This window comes from Somniosus microcephalus, chromosome 12 (genome assembly GCF_052327205.1).
Source record: "Somniosus microcephalus isolate GS21.2 chromosome 12, FLI_Smic_1.0, whole genome shotgun sequence".
Classification (NCBI taxonomy): Eukaryota; Metazoa; Chordata; class Chondrichthyes; order Squaliformes; family Somniosidae; genus Somniosus; species Somniosus microcephalus.
The window spans coordinates 104404711-104417049 of NC_140998.1; the positions used below are offsets into that span (position 1 = coordinate 104404711).

Consider the following 12339-nt stretch of genomic DNA (forward strand, 5'->3'; position numbering starts at 1 on the left):
ATTAATTTGTAAATCTTTTCTGTAACATCTAGAATTTTCCTACCTTTAACCGTTTTTCCAGGCCTGTAAGCCTGGGCCTCTGTTGCCCAGCCACGCCCGAGCTAGGCACCTCCCGTCGCGCTGAACAAGCGGCTCACGATCTCCGCCATCTTTGTGAAGGCTGGAGGGGGCGGGCCTGAGCCGAGCGTCACCACCGCCGCCATGTTAGTAAAGGCGGGTGGGCCAGGAGTCAGTGCGCGCAACTTGAGTCCGGCCGGGCCTCACGCGGTGGGTTGCGCGGCGGCGTCTCTCTCCTCTTGAAGCCGGCTCGGGCGGGGGGCGGGGCTCGGGAGATCGGGCCTCCGGAGATCGGGGGGGGGCGGGCCTCCAGAGATCGGGGGGGGGCGAGTCTCGGGAGATCGGGGGGGGCGGGGCTCGGGAGATCGGGCCTCGGGAGATCGGCGCTCGGGAGATCGGGGGCGGGGCACGGCACTCAGGAGATCGGGTCTCGTGAGATCGGGCCTCGGGAGGGCGGGGCTCGGGACATTTCTTCCCCCCAGTCGCTCTCTCTCTTCCCCCCAGTCGCTCTCTCTCTTCCCCCCAGTCGCTCTCTCTCTCTCCCCCCCAGTCGCTCTCTCTCTCCCCCCCCCGTCGCTCTCTCTCTTCCCCCCAGTCGCGCTCTCTCTTCCCCCCCAGTCGCTCTCTCTCTTCCCCCCCCCCCAGTCGCTCTCTCTCTTTCCCCCCCAGTCGCTCTCTCTCTTCCCCCCCCCCCCGCCCCCAGTCGCTCTCTCTCTCTCTTCCAACAACAACATGCCCTCGAAAAAGCCTCGGCACCGCCGGGCACTCCAGCTAGTATATATATAATTGCTCTTCTGTCTGTCTGTCCGTTCTCTATACACGCAAAAGTTATAGAGCGTACCTACACGTGTGTTACATCAAAAGAAAGCTTACGATTCCGGACCGGTCATAAGCGTATTTACTTTTCGGTGAGACAAAAATTGTGCCGACAGTATCCAAAAAACGTTCAAAATTCCGCTCATTATCCGCTCATTATCATTGAGTGACTATGATGTCGAAGAGCTGCTATGATGTCAGAGCAGTTTTTGTGCTGTCATAAAGAAATCAATGCTTTCACTGTGCCCAGCCTAATCAGCTGGGGTGACTCGGGCCGGGCCTCTTCCACTGTCTCCCAGTCTCTCTATCTCTTCCCCCAGTCTCTCTCTCTCTCTCTCCCCCCCAGTTTCTCTCTCTCTCCCCATCTCTCTCTCTCTCCCGCCTCAGTCTCTCTCTCTCTCTCTATCTCCCAGTCTCTCTCTTTCTCTCTCTCTCCCCGTCTCTCTCTCTCCCCCCCTCTCTCTCTCCCCCTCAGTCGCACTCTCTCTCCCCCCAGTTTCTCTCTCCCCCCAGTTTCTCTCTCTCCCCCCAGTCTCTCTCTCTCCCCCCCAGTCTCTCTCTCTCTCCCCCCAGTCTCTCTCTCTCTGCTCCAGTCTCTCACTCCCCCGTCTCTCTCTCCCCCCAGTCTCTCTCCTCTCTCTCCCCCCAGTCTCTCTACTCTCTCTCTCTCCCCATCTCTCTCTCTCTCCCCCAGTCTCTCTCCCCCTCAGTCGCTCTCTCTCTTCCCCCCTCAGTCTCTCTCTATCTATCTCCCCATTCTCTCTCTTTCTCCCCAGTCTCTCTCCTCTCTCCCCCCAGTCTCCCTACTCTCTCTCTCTCTCCCCGTCTCTCTCTCTCTCCCCCAGTCTCTCTCTCTCCCCCTCAGTCTCTCTCTGCCCCCCAGTCTCTCTCTGCCCCAGTCTCTCTCTGCCCCCCAGTCTCTCTCTGCCCCCCAGTCTCTCTCTGCCCCCCAGTCTCTCTCTGCCCGCCAGTCTCTCTCTGCCCCCCAGTCTCTCTCTCTCCCCCTCAGTCGCTCTCTCTCCCCCCTCAGTCTCTCTCTCTCTACCTCCCCAGTCTCTCTCCACAGTCTCTCCCTCTCACTCTCTCCCCGTCTCTCTCTCCCCCCTCAGTTGCTCTCTCTCCCCCTCAGTTTCTCTCCCCCAGTCTCTCTCTTTCTCTCCCCGTCTCTCTCCCCCTCAGTCGCTCTCTCTCCCCCCTCAGTCTCTCTCTCTATCTCCCCAGTCTCTCTCCCCCAGTCTCTCCCTCTCTCTCTCTCCCCCTCTCTCTCTCTCTCCCCCCCCCCTCAGTCACTCTCTCTCTCCCCCTCAGTCTCTCTCTCTCTATCTCCCCATTTTCTCTCTCTCTCTCCCCAGTCTCTCTCCTCTCTCCCCCCCCAGTCTCTCTACTCTCTCTCTCCCTCCTCCAGTCTCTCTCTCTCTCTCTCTCTCTCTCTCTCTCTATCTCCCCAGTCTCCCTCCCTCCCCCACCCCCCTTTCCTCCCCCACCCCATTTCCCCCCACCCCCCTTTCCCCCCACCCCCTTTCCTCTCTCTCACTCTCTCTCCCCCCAGTCTCCCTCTCTCTCTCTTCCCCCAGTCAGTCTCTCTCTCTCTCTCTCTCCCCAGTCTCTCTTCTACCCCCAGTCTCTCTCTCTCTCTCTTCTCCCCCCAGTATCTCTCTCTCTCTTTTCTCCCCCCAGTCTCTCTCTCTCTCTCTCTTCTCTCCCCAGTCTCTCTCTCTCTCTCCCAGTCTCTCTCCCTCCCCCCGTCTGATTCACTCTCTCTCTCCCCCAACCCACTTTCCTCCCCCACCCCCTTTCCTCCCCCACTCCCTTTCCTCCCCCACCCCCTTACCTCCCCCACCCCCCTTTCCTCCCCCACCCCCTTTCCTCTCTCTCTCTCTCCCCCAGTCTCTCTCTCTCTCTCTCCCCCAGTCTCTCTCTCTCTCTCTCCCCCAGTCTCTCTCTCTCACAATTCACAATTCACAATTCAAATCGCTTTATTGGCATGATAAGTTACATCTTATGTTGCCAAAGCATCAAAATACATTTATGGTTTCGCACATAAACGCAGTTCTATTCATACAGTGTATAAACAGGTATATCCCTGAGTGTATAAATATACATTCGCATTGTTTATATATATTCTTTTCTTAGTTTACTGGTTGTCCCTCTGTTCATGGCAAGCTGTAACATAGTGTGCCGCCAGTGTTATACAGCTTCTCTCCTCTCCCAGTAGGAATGGGAGTTTTTGGTTGTCATTCAGATTTCTGAAATCAGGGCATATTTGTGAGAATTTTTGGTAGAAATTCTCCCTGATGCCCTGATATTTTCCGCAGGCTGTGAGGAAGTGCATCTCTGTCTCCACTACTCCCTGACTGCAGTGAGAGCATATCCTGTCTTCTCTTGGTAGCCTGGTCTGCCTGTGTCTGCCTTTTTCGATCGCTAGGCTGTGTTCGCTAAGTCTGTACCTTGTCAAGGTTCTTCTCAGTTTGTTATCCTTTACCATGGTCAGGTAATCAGCTATGTTGTATTGTCTGTTTAGGGCCAAGTAGCAATTGAGTTTGCTTTGGGTTTTTGTTGTTTCTGCCCAATATGTCAGATATTTTTCCTTTTGCTTAGCGACGATTGTGTTGGGTCGAATTCTTTGTGTTACCCTGTCACTGTCCTGGGACTGGTTATTGTTAGTATTGTTAGTAGTTACTTCACTGAGTCCCAGGACTAGTTGACTGAGGGTATTCTTCTTTATGGTCAGCTCTTGGCATTTCAGGGCGTCGTAGTGATAGCATTGGGGATTGCTCATTTGTAGGTGATTCCAAAATTTGGTGGCTCTTTTTTGGATAGTGATTATTAATGGATATTGGCCTAGTTCCGCCCTGCATGCATTGTTTACGGTTTTCCTTTGAGTCCGGAGGATACTTTTACAGAATTCTGCATGTAGGATCTCAATTGGGTGTTTGTCCCATTTTGCAAATTCTTGTTGTGTTAGCGGTCCCCACACCTCACTGCCATAGAGTGCAATTGATTCAATTACTGATTTGAAAATTTTGAGCCAAATGCTAATTGGGATTTCTATTTGGATTGATTTTTTAATGGCATAGAAAGCCCTTCTTGCTTTCTCTTTCAGTTCATTCACAGCCAGATGAAAATTTCCCGTAGAACTGATTTTTAAGCCCAAGTATGTGTAGTTAGTGGTTTGTTCAATTTTGGTTGTTCCTAGTGTGAAATTTATTTTGGGTCCCTGATGTCTGGATCTTTGCTGGAACACAAGGACTTTGGTTTTTTGGGGATTTATTGTCAGGGCCCGGGTCTGGCAGAACGACTCCGGCAGATCCAGGTTCTGCTGTAGACCCTCCTTAGTTGGTGACAGCAGAACCAGGTCATCTGCATAGAGGAGGAATTTAACCTTGGATTCATATAGGGTGAGGCCGGGTGCCTCCAGTCTCTCTCCTCCCTCCTCCAGTCTCTCTCTCTCTATCTCCCCATTCTCTCTCTCTCTCCCCAGTCTCTCTCTCTCTCCCCAGTCTCTCTCCCCCCAGTTTCTCTCTCTCTCCCCTCCAGTCTCTCTCTCCCCCAGTCTCTCTCTCCCCCCAGTCTCTCTCTCTCTCTCCCCCACTCTCTCCCTCTCCCCCCAGTCTCTCCCTCCACTCTCTCCCTCTCCCCCCAAGTCTCTCTCTCTCCCCATCTCTCTCTCTCTCCCCTCAGTCTCTCTGTCTCTCCCCCCCACCCCCCGGTCTCTCTCTCTCCCCCCCCCCACCCAGTCTCTCTCTTGCTCTCTCTCTATCTCCCCAGTCTCTCTCTCTATCTCCCCAGTCTCTCTCTCTCTCCCCCAGTCTCTCTCTCTCTCTCTCCCCGTCTCTCTCCCCCAGTCGCTCTCTCTCTCTCCCCCTGTCGCTCTCTCTCTCTCCCCCTCAGTCTCTCTCTCTCTATCTCCCCATTCTCTCTCTCTCCCCATTCTCTCTCTCTCCCCCCAGTCTCTCTACTCTCTCTCCCCCAGTCTCTCTCTCTCCCCCTCAGTCGCTCTCTCTCTCCCCCCTCAGTCTCTCTCTCTCTATCTCCCCAGTCTCTCTCTCCCCCAGTCTCTCCCTCTCTCTCTCTCCCCGTCTCTCTCTCTCTCCCCCCTCAGTCGCTCTCTCCCCCTCAGTCTCTCTCTCTATCTCCCCATTCTCTCTCTCTCTCCTCAGTCTCTCTCTCTCCCCAGTCTCTCTCCTCTCTCCCCCCAGTCTCTCTACTCTCTCTCTCTCTCCCCGTCTCTCTCTCTCCCCCTCAGTCGCTCTCTCTCTCCCCCTCTCCCCCTCAGTCTCTCTCTCTCTATCTCCCCAGTCTCTCTCTCTCTCTCCCCCAGTCTCTCCCTCTCTCTCTCTCCCCGTCTCTCTCTCTCTCTCTCCCCGTCTCTCTCTCTCCCCCCTCAGTCGCTCTCTCTCTCCCCCGTCTCTCTCTCTCTCTCCCCCCTGGTCTCTCTCTCTCTCTCCCCCAGTCTCTCTCCTCTCTCTCCCCCCAGTCTCTCTACCCGTCTCTCTCTCCCCTGTCTCTCTCTACCCGTCTCTCTCTCTCCCCCTCAGTCGCTCTCTCTCTCCCCCCTCAGTCGCTCTCTCTCTCCCCCGTCTCTCTCTCTCTCTCCCCCAGTCTCTCTCTCCCCAGTCTCTCTCCTCTCTCTCCCCCCAGTCTCTCTACTCTCTCTCTCTCCCCTGTCTCTCTCTACCCCAGTCTCTCTCTCTCCCCCTCAGTCACTCTCTCCCCCCTCAGTCGCTCTCTCTCTCCCCCCGTCTCTCTCTCTCTCTCCCCCCTGGTCTCTCTCTCCCCAGTCTCTCTCCTCTCTCTCCCCCCCAGTCTCTCTACTCTCTCTCTCTCCCCTGTCTCTCTCTACCCCAGTCTCTCTCTCTCCCCCTCAGTCGCTCTCTCTCTCCCCCCTCAGTCTCTCTATCTCCCCAGTCTCTCTCTCTCTCTCTATCTCCCCGTCTCTCTCTCTCTCCCCCCAGTCTCTCTACTCTTTCTCTCTCTCCCCGTCTCTCTCTCTCCTTCAATCTCTGTCTCTGTCTGTCTCTCTCTCCTTCCCTCTCTCTCTCTCTCTCTCTCTCTCCTTCCCTCTCTCTGTCTCTCTCTCCTTCCCTCCCTCTCTCTGTCTCTCTCTCCTTCCCTCCCTCTCTCTGTCTCTCTCTCCTTCCCTCTCTCTCTCTGTCTCTCTCTCCTTCCCTCTCTCTCAATTCAATTCAATTCAATTCAATTCAAATGCTTTATTGGCATGAAAGTTTACAGAGAACCATATTGCCAAAGCTTACACAACAAAAAAGTACAGTTTTCCAACATTCTGTAGGTGTCAAACAATTTTGACCCTTGTTGGGTACATACAATATTACTTTTAAACAATATTAATTTAAACAGTCTTTCTACATCATTGGGTACATTCAATATTAATTTTAAACAGTCCTCAGGTTGTGACATGTTGTTACATATTTGGCACCAAGGTATGGTCTGTCTCCTTCTCCCAGGACTAATCTTAATTTTGACAGGTCATCCAAATCCTTGAAATCTGGGGTTGTTTGGCTGAGCTTGTTAAATAATATGTTTCTTGATGTGTTGAATTTTTCGCATTTTAGGAGGAAATGCATTTCTGTTTCAACCTCGCCGGTCAGACATTGATCGCATATTCTATTCTCTCTGGGCTGCCAGGATTTCTTGTATCTCCCTTTTTCAATTGCCAGTTGGTGGTCGCTTAGTCTGTACCTGGTGAGGGTCTGTCTCTGTTTTGTGTCTCTGATGGTCGAGAGATAGTCTGCCAGTTTATATTCTCTTTTTAGGGCCCGGTAACATTCTAATCTGCTTTGGCTTTTGGTTATTTTGTTCCAATGTTCCAGGTAGGTTTCTTTGCATTGTTTAATGATTTGGTTCACTGTGTTGGTCTGGGACTGGTCAGGGTCCGGCTGAGTAGGAGTACTTAGTTTCAGTAGCAGCTGACTCAGGGGACTCTTTTCTGGGTTTAGCTCTTGGGTCTGGAAGGCTTTAAAATGAAGGGTGTCTGGGGAGCTAGTTTTGAGGTGATTTAGGAATTTTAGTGCTCGTTTTTGGATGTTTATTATCAGTGGGTATCTGCCTAGTTCGGCTCTGCATGCATTTGTTGGTGTTTTCCTTTGGGTGTGAAGGATGCTTCGGCAAAATTCTGCATGTAGGGCTGCTCTGTCTCTCTCTCCTTCCCTCTCTCTGTCTCTCTCTCCTTCCCCCTCTCTCTCTCTCCTTCCCTCTCTCTCTCTCTCTCTCTCCTTCCCTCTCCAAACGGGGCGATACCAAATTTCTAGCCCTTTCCCTCTCTCTCCCCCCAATCTCTCTCTCTCCCCCCGTCTCTTTATCTCTCTCTCTGTCTCCCAGTCTCTCTCTCTCTTCCCCCAGTCTCTCTCTCTCTCTCCCCCAGTTTCTCTCTCTCTCCCTGTCTCTCTCTCGCCCCTCAGTCTCTCTCTCTCCCAGTCTCTCTCTCCCCCCCAGTCTCTCTCTCTCCCCCAGTCTCTCTCTCTCCTCCAGACTCTCCCTCCTCCAGTCTCTCTCTCAGTCTCTCTCTCTCTCAGTCTCTCTCTCTCTCCGTTTCTCTCTCTCCTCCAGTCTCTCCCTCCTCCAGTCTCTCTCGCTCTCTCCCCAATCTCTCTCTCGCTCTCTCTCTCTCTCTCTCTCTATCTCCCCAGTCTCTCTCTCTCTCCCCCTTCCCCCGTCTCTCTCTCTCTCCCCCCGTCTCACTCTCCCAGTCTCTCTCTCTCTCTCTCTCCCCGTCTCTCTCCCCCAGTCTCTCTCTCTCTCTCCCCCTCAGTCTCTCTCTCTCTCTCTATCTATCTCCCCATTCTCTCTCTCTCTCTCCCCAGTCTCTCTCCCCCCAGTCTCTCTACTCTCTCTCTCTCTCTCTCTCTCTCTCCCCCGTCTCTCTCTCTCTCCCCCTCAGAGTTGGGGTCACTCGGGCCGGGCCTCACAACCGCTCGGCCCGAGACACAGAGCGGGAGAGTGGCAGCGGCCGGCCGTAAACCACGCGGCCCTGTAAACTGCTGTTTTACAAAAAAGCCTTGGCAACGCCGGGCCCCCCAGCTAGTTATATTATAAACTGGCTGGTTCGTGAATATAAGATTTGCCTATGATTAGCAGAATAGTTTGTATGTTTAGTGTGAATTGACCCTGCATGTTAAGAACAGGTTGGTTTGTGTGGTTATCAGGTTTGTCCTTGTTATATTATGCATGGGTTAGTATGTATGATGCTGTGTTTGCACATTATGAGCAGGTTAGTTTGTAAATGTTTATTGTAAGGATTGTACATGTATGGCCTGAATCCGTTGGTATGTGATTATCACAAGGTTTTTTTTTACCAACTATATTATGAGCAGGTTAATTTATTATTAATCTTGTACCTGTGGGCAGTGAGCACGTTACTTTGCAATGGTTATGATTAAAGGCTGGAGCTCACACATTATGAGCAGGTGCACTGTTGGTTTGTGTGGTCGGCAGACTATGTGGGAAAGGTGGTGAGTCGGGTGGTGCTGCGGCCGTTTCCTGCCCCCCCAGGAGCCCAGTGAATGGTCGAGCCCAGCCTCCTCCCTTCTCCCTGCTCTCCCTGCAGCTGAAGTAACGGTCGAGTGTTCACCGCCGATCCCGTGCGTGCTGCTCATCACTGCTGCCGCTCGCCATGGTAAGGCACTCTCGCCAAGCGCTCCCCCTCTCCGCCCCAAGTCTCGAAGCAAACCCCGGCGACAAACCTGTATTTTTTTTCCCCCCTCCCTCCAATTATTGTTTTAAACTCCCTCCCCTCCGCACCCCGGGTTTGGGCTGCGGGCGAGGAGGGGACGTTTTCAGGGTGCCGCCAAGTGCGACCCTAGCTTGCAGCGGCCATTTTAACCTAATTTTAGCTGCTGCAGTGACCGGCCGGCACCTTCCATCGCCTTTCTCCGCATGTTTTAAAGTTAGCACTTGTGATGGGGCTAGCGGCAGGTTAGTGAGACGATGGCTGCCGGCGGCTGGTACCCAGCCTGCGCCTCCTCGGCTCGTTGTTTCTTTACCCACCCCCTCCCTCCTACCCACCCACCAACTCTAAAGATATTTTATTTAAAATAAATTCTTACATGTATATTAATTGTCGCTGAAGGTTGCTGCGGACAAGGAGCTGGTCGTCGGTGGTTTGTGTGGAGGTTCGGAACGAGGACACGGCCGGTGGTGGGGTAGGGGAGGGGAGAGCTGGCAGCCATGATAGGACAGATATCCCGGCACGTTTGTTTTAACGGCGAGGTAGATGTGGAAGTCTCTGGAAGCCGGTCGGTGTGCGAGTCCCGCTGTCCGGGGATTAGTCTGACCGCAGGGATTTAATTGTTTTCTTTTTAGCAACTTCCGAGAGAAGTGAGGCTTCGAATCGTTGTAATTGAAGCGCAGTCCGAGATTAACCTGGAAATGCCGGACCAGGAGCGGTTCTGGAACTGGAATAACGGTTCTGCTGAATTTTGAAATGTTCATGATTTTTTTTTCTTGATGCTTTTTTTTCGTAAATGCGTCGATATCTGATTCGGATCTTTTTTTAAACCGGTCCAACCTCGAGCGAGCGGGAGAGGAGGGGTACTGCCCAATAGCCAGAGTCACCCAGAATATCGTTGGTGATTTGTGAAATGAAATATTTTTGCAAATTGTCTGTTTGTTTAAATCAGCGGTACCGTTTTTTGCGGTCGTCTGTCAGTTTGAGGTGATTCATGTTTTATTTTGATGAGGATTGTTCGTTTGTAATTTTTAATACATGTCTTGGGTGTTAAAGAGCAGATGAGCCTGTGGTTGGATTCTTTTGTTACAACATTGAGCTCAAAGGCTCCCCCCGTCTGTCGCATACCACAATTTGCTGTAATTTGTGTCAGAATCCACTGCATCATTGGAAGTGATGCTTCTTTTGGCACAAGAGTCTTAACTTGCACAGCGAAAATGCATTGGTGGTCCCTATTCATTTTCACGTAAGCATTAAGTGCTTAAAAAAAAAAATTTAAAAAAAAATAGACAATCGCAGCTTAAAAAAAAAATCAATTTCAATTATTCTGAGGTGGGGTTGCCGATTTCCATGCCATGTTGGGATGTTGCAAGATATTTGTGAAGGGCTCATTTTTAATTTTTATTTCCAAATAGGCCTCTGGAGTAACCGTACACGATGAAGTTATTAAAGTCTTCAATGACATGAAAGTAAGAAAATCATCATCACCAGAAGAAGTCAAAAAAAGAAAGAAAGCAGTACTGTTCTGCCTCAGTGATGATAAAAAACAGATAATTGTGGAGGAAACCAAAGAGATTTTGGTGGGTGAAATTGGAGAAACTGTGCAGGACCCCTACACATCCTTCGTTAAGTTGCTACCTCTGTGCGACTGTCGTTATGCTTTGTATGATGCTACATACGAGACAAAAGAGTCCAAGAAAGAAGATTTGGTATTTATATTCTGGTATGTGGTAAAAATAATATTTGTATGGCTTTCTATTGAGGCATGTATATATGTCACCGAAGATGTGGATTGAATGCTTTCTTCTATTAGTTGTTGAAACAACATCATAACAATGGGTATTAGTTTTTTCAGCCTTTTTATTTCTGTTTCTTGTAGGGCTCCAGACGGGGCCCCCCTTAAAAGCAAGATGATATACGCTAGCTCGAAGGATGCTATTAAAAGGAAATTTACAGGTTATAAATTTTACACACGTTTGTTACACTACAACTAAATTAGGAAGAATTGTAACAACAGTTTGACTATATTTTCTTTGTTTTTCAGGTATTAAACATGAATGGCAAGTTAATGGATTAGATGAAATTCAGGACCGTATAACACTTGCAGAGAAACTGGGAGGCAATGTGGTGGTTTCACTTGAAGGAATATCCTTGCAAAATGACAATTGAGTGCCATCTTGACCACTGAGCTTCCATTTCTGCAGCTCTATTAATATCATTTGATCAAAGTTGGAATAGTTTAGGTTTTTTTTTTCCACGTAAAGGAGATCTCATTAACTTAAGCAGCCAACCTGCGGTTGCCCTTAGACTGTTTGATCCCAGTAGTTTTTATGTAGAATCTCAAGGAATGCTTTCACGTCATTCATTCTAGCCAAACCAATTGTCGTTGCATGCATTCCTTGTTTCTTGTACAATGAATGTAAATGTTTGTGAGTAGTTTAGAAACACTAAGAGTAAGCTTTTGAAAACCTTGAGAGTATTGTCCACTGGTCAGGTGGTAGCCATTAATTCAGTATTGTAATTGTTGAAGTTGCACTTGATCATAGTTCCATGAGGCTCTTGTGCATTCATAACCCACTCCTGCCTTGATAGCCTAGTTTTGTGTCATGGCAGCATGTGTTCTACACTATGCATCAAAAGCACTTTTTGTAACTTTTTTTGTTTTTTTAAAAAAAAAACTAAGGCATGCCAACCAAGTTTCTGTAGTTGTAATTGCATCATCAGTGAATTGTAGCTCTTGCGTTTTCATTCCTGTTGTGCAGACCTTAAGGAAAGGAGTTGTTTATGTTGCCTTTTGTTTCCAGTGGAATGTACACTACTGAAAAAGAATGGGAGTCAACGTTTACCATGTTAGTTTTTTCAAACATTGAAACAGACGTGCAAAATCAGTCATGATGGCAGTTACTGTATACTAGAGCCTTAAATGGAACATTGTTTTTGAGATCAGAAAATTGGCCACGCTTACAATAAAAATTGTGGCTTATGGCCGATTGCTGCTTTGTTTTTATTTTTCAATGATAAAACATACTAACTGGAAATTGCAACTTGCACTCATTCTATCTGGTTCTCCTTTGTAAATGGCTATACTTAATGTTGCAATGGTGTTTTATTGATTTTATCATTTTCAATTCAGTGGCATCATTTCCAATATCTTTAAATTGGCATTTTCAAAATACAAATATAGCAGATTTAAATTCAGCTATAAATTGATTGTTTAGGACTGAGCTGTTAAGTTTTAAATAGTTAATCAGCCAGCTATTAAGAAATGATCCTGCTACTGAAGTGTACCAGTAAAGATGGCATATTTTAGTAAAATACTGACCTCTAGCAGAAATTACATACAATTAAATGAGTTTGTTTTTGCCGCTTTCTTAAATACACTAAACTGCGTCTATTAAAACCAGACAAACCAAGTCCATATGTTCTGTTTTGGGGTCACTGTACCAAAGCTTCAGATTGTACACTTTTAAGTATTAATGAAATGGTTAGACAAGTAAACTTTTAATACTGAACATCTTTTATATATTAAAATGGAGAAATGGGTACTTCCTACAAACACTCTGGAATTCTAAAAGGAATTATGAAAACAAGTACTTAATTTTTTTGGGAGTATGTGTATATAAATCTGGAATATACAAAAATCCTTTTACATGTGAACTTTGGCGACACAGATCTGGTTACACTTGGATGTCAGCTATTAGTTACTGGATTTGGCTCAAAGCCAACAGTTGCTCTCCTACTCGAGAATTTGATCTGCACACTGAGCAATCCTCTGCTAGTCA

General features: G+C 49.0%; 1 protein-coding gene across 2 annotated transcripts; it reads left to right on the plus strand.

Moving 5' to 3' along the window:
• Nucleotides 1-8335: 8335 nt before the first annotated feature.
• On the plus strand, nucleotides 8336-11542 carry cfl2 (cofilin 2 (muscle)). 2 transcript variants are annotated; one of them, XM_086003369.1, is made up of 4 exons: nucleotides 8336-8506; nucleotides 9973-10280; nucleotides 10437-10513; nucleotides 10602-11542. In XM_086003369.1, the coding sequence occupies exons 1-4, from the start codon at nucleotides 8504-8506 to the stop codon at nucleotides 10724-10726; spliced, it is 513 nt and encodes a 170-aa protein (XP_085859495.1). In that variant the 5' UTR covers nucleotides 8336-8503; the 3' UTR covers nucleotides 10727-11542. The 2 variants fall into 2 exon arrangements, with proteins under 2 accessions (XP_085859495.1, XP_085859496.1); XM_086003370.1 differs by lacking the exon at nucleotides 8336-8506 and adding an exon at nucleotides 8635-8805.
• The last annotated feature ends 797 nt before the right edge of the window (nucleotides 11543-12339 follow it).

Excerpts from the sequence above, each read along its gene's own strand:
- cfl2 (XM_086003369.1), top strand. Across the intron at positions 10,281-10,436 it reads GATTTGGTATTTATATTCTG|GGCTCCAGACGGGGCCCCCC; the intron begins GTATGTGGTAAA and ends TGTTTCTTGTAG. Across the intron at positions 10,514-10,601 it reads TATTAAAAGGAAATTTACAG|GTATTAAACATGAATGGCAA; the intron begins GTTATAAATTTT and ends TTTGTTTTTCAG.